General features: G+C 41.5%; 1 protein-coding gene across 1 annotated transcript; it reads left to right on the plus strand.

Annotated features, from left to right (window-relative positions):
- Positions 1 to 4,007: 4,007 nt before the first annotated feature.
- Positions 4,008 to 6,146, plus strand: LOC128406021 (syncytin-2-like). The gene is made up of 2 exons (XM_053373075.1): positions 4,008 to 5,835; positions 5,979 to 6,146. Exons 1-2 carry the CDS (start codon positions 4,719 to 4,721, stop codon positions 6,014 to 6,016), a joined length of 1,155 nt encoding a protein of 384 aa, XP_053229050.1. The 5' UTR covers positions 4,008 to 4,718; the 3' UTR covers positions 6,017 to 6,146.
- The last annotated feature ends 2,840 nt before the right edge of the window (positions 6,147 to 8,986 follow it).

An 8,986-nucleotide genomic window follows, 5' to 3' on the forward strand; every position in this document is an offset into this window, starting at 1 on the left:
TTTTTGACAAATTCTTAGTACTGGATTCTAACAATTCAGTCTCCAATTTTGATTTTTCCACCTGGAAGCCAATTTTACTGTCCAATTTAAACACTTCATTTATTTGGTGATAGTGCAACCAATCTCTCACCTTCCCTTTTAATTTCTCAAAACTCTGCAATCTCAGTTTGTCCCCTTCCTTTTCCAGAATTTCCCAATATCTTGGCCACTTCGACTCCATATTTAACTTTTTAACTGCCTTAGCTTCCATTGGCGACAGCCACCTTGGAGTTTTGTTTTCCAGCAAATCTTTATATCTGACCCAGACATTTAATAGTGCTTTTCTGACAATATGGTTTTTAAAACTTTTATGTGCTTTAACCTTGTCATACCACAAATATGCATGCCACCCAAAAATATTGTTAAAACCTTCCAAATCCAAAATGTCTGTATTTTCAAGAAGCAGCCAATCTTTTAGCCAGCAGAAAGCTGCCGCTTCATAGTACAGTTTAAAGTCTGGCAGGGCAAACCCCCCTCTTTCCTTTGAATCCGTTAATATCTTAAATTTAATTCTGGGCTTCTTGCCCTGCCAGACAAATTTAGATATATTGAGGCATCTGATCATAGCCTGCATTTTTAATCAAGGCTTATATTTTGATCAGATTCCTGTATTCTAAAAATGACCTTAAAGAAATATATATTTGTAAATGTTTGTATCTCTCATGCCAGGCAGAAACCATACTCTGGCAGCTGTTTATCTTCTTGATCGAGGGCCCCCCTGATCTATAGCAGTGTCTCAGGGTTGTAAAAGGAAATTACAGGCTGGGAACAAAAGGTCACACTGACCATACAAATTATAGAATACAATCAAGGTTGCAAAAACACAAATAGTAATAATTATTGTGCCTCCCATTAAACTTGAGCCACATCTTCCTAAGGTTAAAAGGGCAAGAGCTAATACAAACAGCAGCTGGATAGGGAAGAGGCTTCTCTCTGAAGCTGCTTTGAAGCTTCAGAGAATTTAGAGAAAACTTAGAATTTAGCTTAGCTTTTACTAAGTTCCCTTTCTTCTAAAAAAAACTATATATGTATGAAATATTGGCTTAAATGTAATTATGCAAAGGATTTAGAAAGTAAGAATCATAGAATCATAGAAGAGTTGGAAGAGACCACAAGGGCCATCGAGTCCAGACCCCTGCCAAGCAAGAAAAAACACCATCAGAGCACTCCTGACATATGGTTGTTGAGCCTTTGCTTAATGACCTCCAAAGAAGGAGATCTTTCATTGATAATGTGTGGGGAGATGAACAAAAAGATCTGTTCAGATAAAATTAGCCACCATCTGTTTTGGAGTGAATAGGGCAATAGGGCAAAAGATGAAATGTTAGTTAAGGCGCCTAGTCTAGGGCAAAAGGTTATCTGGTAATTAAGGTGCCTGGTCGAGGTAAATGTAAGATATATGACTACTTATTTGCCAATTATAAATAGAAGGAAATATAGCTCTTTGTCTCCCATAAAAGGTAATAGGAAATGGGTGTATCTTTTATGATTGGTTCTAGCAAACAGCCAATAGGAATTTTAACCAGGCTGATTGGACAAAGGCAGCCAAAGGGAGGAGAAAGGGGGCTGGATTGAGGAAATATAAGTGCTGGCCATAAGGGCAGGAGGCCAGGCCAGAGCTTGGTAACCATATACCACTGTGCCTCTTATTTATTTGTCTGACAAATAAATTATTATTTTAATTTCTCTATTGCTGCGTTGAATATTTCATTCCAGCTAAGCGTTAACCACAAGCAGGGTGCTACATTTTATGGTGCCGTGACTCGGATAAGTGGTCTGCTGGAACGCAGCCCCTTCGCCTTACTGGGCAGGGTACAAGAGGGAGGACCACTGACTGCTTACCCAGCGCGCACTGGAACATTTTTCCAGGGGAACGCAGAAGTCTCGTCTGTCTGATACCCTGCCCACCGACGGCGACGGACCGGGGGTAACCAGAGAAATAAACTGGGAACCAGCTAAGGGTAAGTGCACAAAGGGTTTGGCCCTCCAATTAATTAGGAGGAAGAGAAGTCCTGATCAAACTTCTGCGTCTCAGTAAGGGGAAACTGAGTACGCTACATGGCTGGGTACATCAGATGGTGATCTGGTGTAGGGAAAAGGGAAAGGTTGGGAGGTAGAGTGTGGTGAAGTATCCAGCGCATTGTATGTGTGAGAAAGTACAATCTGTAAGTGTGGAGTGGGTACTACTTCGTTTCTCAGTAAGGCGAGTGTGTGAGTGACTGAGTGGATACTTCACAGGCCCATATAATGGGAGTTGGAGGTTCAAAGGGGGGAAATACACCTCTTGAATGTATGTTAAATAATTTTAAGAAAGCCTTCTCAGGGGCATATGGAGTCAAAATGACGCCAGAGCGCTTGAGAACGTTATGTGAATTAGAGTGGCCGAAACAAAATACTGAATGGCCATCTCAGGGAACCTTTGATATAAATTTAGTAAGCAAACTTTGGTCTAATATCGCCAAAGAAACTGGAGGGTGCCCAGAACAATTTTCATATATAGATTCTTGGCTGAGCACATTAAATAAAAATCCTCCATGGATAAGGGAATGCAAAGTCCAACGATGCAAATTATTGGCTGTAAAAGCCGAAGCTAGGAAAGGAATCTTGCCAAATAAACTCAAACCCATTTTTGAGGGACCAGAGGAAGAGGTGCTTCCACCTCCACCCTATGCTCCACATCGAAGGGTACTCCACCAGTTGTAACCCCAAGGCAAGAAAGTGGAACGAATAATGGGGGTGGAGTCACAGAACTTGATTCCTTGATAGATTATGATAAATATCTTCAGGAGGCCTTGGAGTCCTATAATAAAGCCCAAGCAGAAGTGGTTATTCCACCTGTGAGTCCCAGTAGAACTCCATCTACAGTCTCCTTTAGTGGACCAACTAATTGCCCACCCCAAACCCCTGTACATCCAAATCCTAGAGAATTATTACAGGAGTTACAGGGAGACCTTGATCGGTCAGCAAGCAATACAGCAAGGCGTATAAAGCTGCTAAAAGAACGCCTTGGGACAGATACCATCCCCTATGATTTGAGGCCCCTAGAGCAAAGCGAAGAGAAAGGTCACGTAGTAGCCCCTCTTAGAAGAGTATTTGATGCACTTGAGGAGCCTGTGCTGGTTAACGGGCAACCCGGACCACGGCCACCTCGAACTTCGATCCTCCAGTACATTCCATTCACAACTACGGATCTGATGAATTGGAAAACACACACCCCATCTTTCGCAGAAAAACCTCAGGCTATGATGGACTTGGTGACTTCAATAGTAAATACTCATAGTCCTACTTGGACAGATTGCCGCCAACTCTTGAATACTCTGTTCACCACTGAGGAAAGGAGAGACATAATTGAGAAGGCACAGATATATTTGCGTGAGCAGGCCAGAGTGGGAAATATTTTTAATATTGACCGTCATCTCCAGGATAACTTTCCTTTGGAAGATCCTAATTGGGATCCAAACAATGCAATTCACCTGGCCAGGCTTACCACCTACCGCCAGACGCTTGTGCAAGGTATCCGCAGGGCATGCCAGAAGCCCACTAATATGTCTAAAGTCTCAGAAGTAGAACAGAAACCAAATGAGAGTCCGGGAGACTTTTTAGAGAGGCTGCAGGAAGCCTATCGTATATGGACTCCTTTTGACCCTGAAGCCCCTGAAAACGGCAGAATGATTACTGCTACATTTGTGGCCCAGTGTGCTTCTGACATTCGTAAGAAAATTCAGAAATCAGAAGGATGGGAAGGGATGCTGATGAGCCAAATTATGGCCATTGCACGCCGAGTTTATCGGAATAGGGATGAGGCTGAGAAACAAGAGAAGAAGAAGTGGCAGAAAGAAAAGATGGTAATGCTGGCCACAGCAGTGATGTGTTACCCATAACACTGTTTCGTGTTCAGTGTGCACCCACAAAAGACTTAAGTTGTCACCTTTTGAGCTCCTGTATGGGAGGCCACCCTCTTTTGTTCAGGATATTCCAGCTGACCTCAAACAAATAGGAGACCATGTGACACAGGGACAAGTGCAATCTCTCTCCCGTGTTTTTGTCTCTCTCCCGTGTTTTTTGTTGTTGTTTATCTTAACAGGTGGGCCCTCAAGCACACGCCTTGCAGCATTGCCGAGCCGATTCATCAGTTCCAGGCTGGCATAGCGTATGGGTGAAAGAGTGGAAACGTGATCCACTTGCACCTAAGTGGCGTGGACCTTACACCGTCTTGCTCTCTACTCCAACAACGGTGAAGGTAGCTGAGGTGACCCCCTGGATTCATCACTCCCGTTTGAAGAAGTCCGAAGGCAGTTGGACGTGCAAAGGTGACCCCTCTAATCCTTTTTTAAACTGACTCTCTCCAAAAAAACCCTGTATCTAGCCCTACGGGGAACGGGCTAGGTCACGGGCAACATTAGACGACTGGCCTGCTGCAGCCACAACCTGGAAGCTGGCTGACCTGCGCACGCCTGAAGCTTGAGGAGCGTCTGAACCAGCGATTGTGAACGGGAAGATTCTCTTATACAATTGATTGACTGCCCCCCCCTGTGGAACAATTATTAGAGATATTACTCATTGGGGATCCTTGGGATATATGTTTTGGTCTTGGTGGTTCCCCATTTCTGTCACTGGAGGAATTATATTGGGGCTAATATTTTTTTGTTATCACAATAAGGTAATCTTTTGTGGAAGGAATGCATATACTAGACATCAACATGATTTTATTATTAATCCTGATCCCTTGGGAAGGGGAAGGGTCCTTGAATTTGAGCAAATTTGCTAAATATGGATTCCACCATAACCACAATATGTGGGTAGGCTTAGCTGAGATGGTAGCCAATGTTACAAATAGGACCAATTGCCTTGTTTGCTCTCTTGGGCCAGATGATTCAGAGGGAGGTATGCCCTTATTACCAATACCATTAAATGCCATTGGTATGGTAAGCGAAATGCCACACCAAACAGAAGTACAGAATTTCCCCGGATGGAACTCAACTAAACCAATACGAGTTATACCTGTACAAGGGGAATTCTGTGTACATAAATCATCAGAGGCAGCTGATTCTACCATGATAGGCTCTTCTCATTGCCACTATACTTGGGATTATATTAAGAATAGTCAAACCTGGGCAAACGGTACTACCTATCGAACTCGGAATACCTTGCCCTGTGCACCTCCTTTTATTCATGCATGGAAAATGGTGTGGAACATAACTGTGACAGAAAAAGGCAATCTAACATACTGCACTGTGAACTCTGTACCCCTTTTGATATTTCGCCTTATGCACTCCACATACCAAAAACCTCAGACCCGATGGTTGTGGTGGATATGTGGAGAATGGGCATACAAGAAACTCCCTTCCAAATGGAGTGGGACTTGTTTCCTGGGATGGGTATTACCACCAATGTGGATTATGCCCACTAGTTCAGCCAAGCGTACACGAAGAAACGCTGATATTTCTCATATAGCAGGAGGAAGTACCCAAAGTTGGAGCGATACTGATGATTGGCCACCAGAGCGCATTATAGCCTATTATGAACCTGCCTCCTGGAATCCTGATGAGCTCATACAAGGGGCTCGGGATCCTATTTATAATCTAAACAGAATAATTCGATTGCAAGCAGTAGTGGAACTTGTAACCAATGCAACGGCCCAGAGTTTGAGACTTATTGCACAACAGTTGGATGAAAGTAGAGCCGCCATTTTGCAGCTGAAAATGGGAATGGATTATGTACTTGCCAGGCAGGGAGGCCTATGTGGAGTCTTGAACTTGACAGGGAATGCCTGTTGCTTTAACATTTCTGATAATGGTGAGGCAATCCGTGTGTTGGCTACAAAGATGGAGAGTATAGTACATGTCCCAGTACAAACATGGGAAGGACTGGTTACCAAATGTCGCAGGACTCAAAGGGATACTATTGTCTTGCTTGTTTTTCTTGACGGTAGTAGTAAGGTTTTGTGTATGGTGCCATGTATCATTTCATGTTTTAGAAGTACAATTAGCAAGATGATTTCAAATGAAACTCTACCTCATATCATGGCCCTATACAGAGCTTTACCTCAGGAATATGATGAAGGTCAAGCTATCAAGGACACTTGGGAAGGTCCTTGAGCTTGAAAGGGGGGAATGAGGCATCTGATCATAGCCTGCATTTTTAATCAAGGCTTATATTTTGATCAGATTCCTGTATTCTAAAAATGACCTTAAAGAAATATATATTTGTAAATGTTTGTATCTCTCATGCCAGGCAGAAACCATACTCTGGCAGCTGTTTATCTTCTTGATCGAGGGCTCCCCTGATCTATAGCAGTGTCTCAGGGTTGTAAAAGGAAATTACAGGCTGGGAACAAAAGGTCACACTGACCATACAAATTATAGAATACAATCAAGGTTGCAAAAACACAAATAGTAATAATTATTGTGCCTCCCATTAAACTTGAGCCACATCTTCCTAAGGTTAAAAGGGCAAGAGCTAATACAAACAGCAGCTGGATAGGGAAGAGGCTTCTCTCTGAAGCTGCTTTGAAGCTTCAGAGAATTTAGAGAAAACTTAGAATTTAGCTTAGCTTTTACTAAGTTCCCTTTCTTCTAAAAAAAACTATATATGTATGAAATATTGGCTTAAATGTAATTATGCAAAGGATTTAGAAAGTAAGAATCATAGAATCATAGAAGAGTTGGAAGAGACCACAAGGGCCATCGAGTCCAGACCCCTGCCAAGCAAGAAAAAACACCATCAGAGCACTCCTGACATATGGTTGTTGAGCCTTTGCTTAATGACCTCCAAAGAAGGAGATCTTTCATTGATAATGTGTGGGGAGATGAACAAAAAGATCTGTTCAGATAAAATTAGCCACCATCTGTTTTGGAGTGAATAGGGCAATAGGGCAAAAGATGAAATGTTAGTTAAGGCGCCTAGTCTAGGGCAAAAGGTTATCTGGTAATTAAGGTGCCTGGTCGAGGTAAATGTAAGATATATGACTACTTATTTGCCAATTATAAATAGAAGGAAATATAGCTCTTTGTCTCCCATAAAAGGTAATAGGAAATGGGTGTATCTTTTATGATTGGTTCTAGCAAACAGCCAATAGGAATTTTAACCAGGCTGATTGGACAGAGGCAGCCAAAGGGAGGAGAAAGGGGGCTGGATTGAGGGAATATAAGTGCTGGCCATAAGGGCAGGAGGCCAGGCCAGAGCTTGGTAACCATATACCACTGTGCCTCTTATTTATTTGTCTGACAAATAAATTATTATTTTAATTTCTCTATTGCTGCGTTGAATATTTCATTCCAGCTAAGCGTTAACCACAAGCAGGGTGCTACAATATCTTTTTGCCACTTCTTGAAACAGTCCATTTTATCCATTATTTGTAATGCTTGGAACAAAAACAACATTCTTGGCAATACATTCATTTTTATAACTGCAATTCGACCTAACAAGGAAAGCTTCAAGTTTGACCAAATCTCCAAATCTTTTTTCACTTCTGTCCAAGTTTTTTCATAATTATCTTTAAATAGGTTCACATTCTTAGCTGTCATATTTATACCCAAATATTTCACTTTTTTAACCACAGTCAACCCTGTCTCATTCTGAAACCTTTCTTTTTCAACCTGTGTTAAATTTTTCTCCAATACCTTAGTCTTTAACTTATTCAATTTAAATCCTGCCATTTGACCAAACTCTTGAATTATTTCCAAAACTCTTTTCGTGCTAGCTTCTGGCTCTTGTAATGTAAGTACTAGGTCATCTGCAAATGCTCTCAGTTTATATTGTTTAGCTCCGACCTGAATCCCTTTAACCAGCTGGTCCCTCCTAATCATATTAAGCAAAACCTCCAGGACCGATATAAAAAGTAGTGGGGAGATAGGGCACCCCTGACGTGTCCCTTTTTCAATCTTGAACTCTTCTGTGACCACATTATTTACAATTAATTTTGCTTTCTGTTCAGAGTATATTGCACCTATACCATTTTCAAACCCTTGGCCTACCCCCATCCCCCGGAGGTTCTTCAACATAAAACTCCAAGATATATTGTCAAAGGCTTTCTCGGCATCCACAAATATCAAAACAGCCTTAGTGTTTATATTCACTTCCAACTTCTCCAAAATGTCAATTATATTCCTTACGTTATCCGACAAATGCCTTTTCGGGAGAAAGCCCGCTTGGTCCCCATGAATCTCCTCCATCAAAACTCTTTTCAATCTCTTTGCTAAAATATCAGCAAAGATTTTGTAATCCACATTTAGTAACGAGATGGGTCGGTAGTTCTTAAGTTGAGTCTTTTCAGTCTCTGTCTTTGGTATATGTGTGATGTAGGCCTCCCTCCACGTGTCGGGTGCCCTTCTCCCCTCCATGATCTCGTTGCAGACTTCCTTCAAAGGTTGTATCAACCCTTCCTTCAAAACTTTGTAATATTTGGAAGTCAGTCCATCCGGTCCAGGAGATTTGCCCAACGTCATGCTTTGAATGGCATCTTCTATTTCTTGTGCTGATATCTCCTGGTTCAAAATTGTCTTACTTTCCTGCGAAATCTTTTTCAGCCCATTTTTCTCGAGGAATTGTTGTATATCCATTTCTTTCTGCGGCCCTTGTGTGTACAGTTGTCTAAAGTAGCTCTGAAAACAGTTCCTAATTTCCGCTGGGTTACATATGTTCTTTCCTTCCACTTCTATGTTTATTACCGTGTTGAGTTTTTGTCTCTTCTTTATTTGCCAAGCCAATAACTTGCCACATTTATCTGCAGATTCAAAAGTCTTTTGTCTCATTTGTTTAATTTTCCATTCTATTTCTTGATTCATCAGTTCCATGTATTGTGTTTGATATAATTTAATTTCTCTTAAAATCTCTTGCGATTTTGGCTTCAATCTTAGTTTCCTTTCTCCTTCTTTTATCTTTTCCAAAATTTTCTCTTTCCTCTCATTTTGCTTTCTTTTCTTTAATGTATTTTGTTGTATCAAAA

Source organism: Podarcis raffonei, chromosome W, assembly GCF_027172205.1.
Source record: "Podarcis raffonei isolate rPodRaf1 chromosome W, rPodRaf1.pri, whole genome shotgun sequence".
NCBI classification, from domain to species: domain Eukaryota; kingdom Metazoa; phylum Chordata; class Lepidosauria; order Squamata; family Lacertidae; genus Podarcis; species Podarcis raffonei.

Coding starts and splice junctions, on each gene's coding strand:
- LOC128406021 (XM_053373075.1), top strand. CDS start 4,719: ATGCATATACTAGACATCAACATGATTTTATTATTAATCCTGATCCCT. Junction 5,836..5,978: donor CTTTAACATTTCTGATAATG/GTGAGGCAATCC, acceptor GGTAGTAGTAAG/GTTTTGTGTATGGTGCCATG.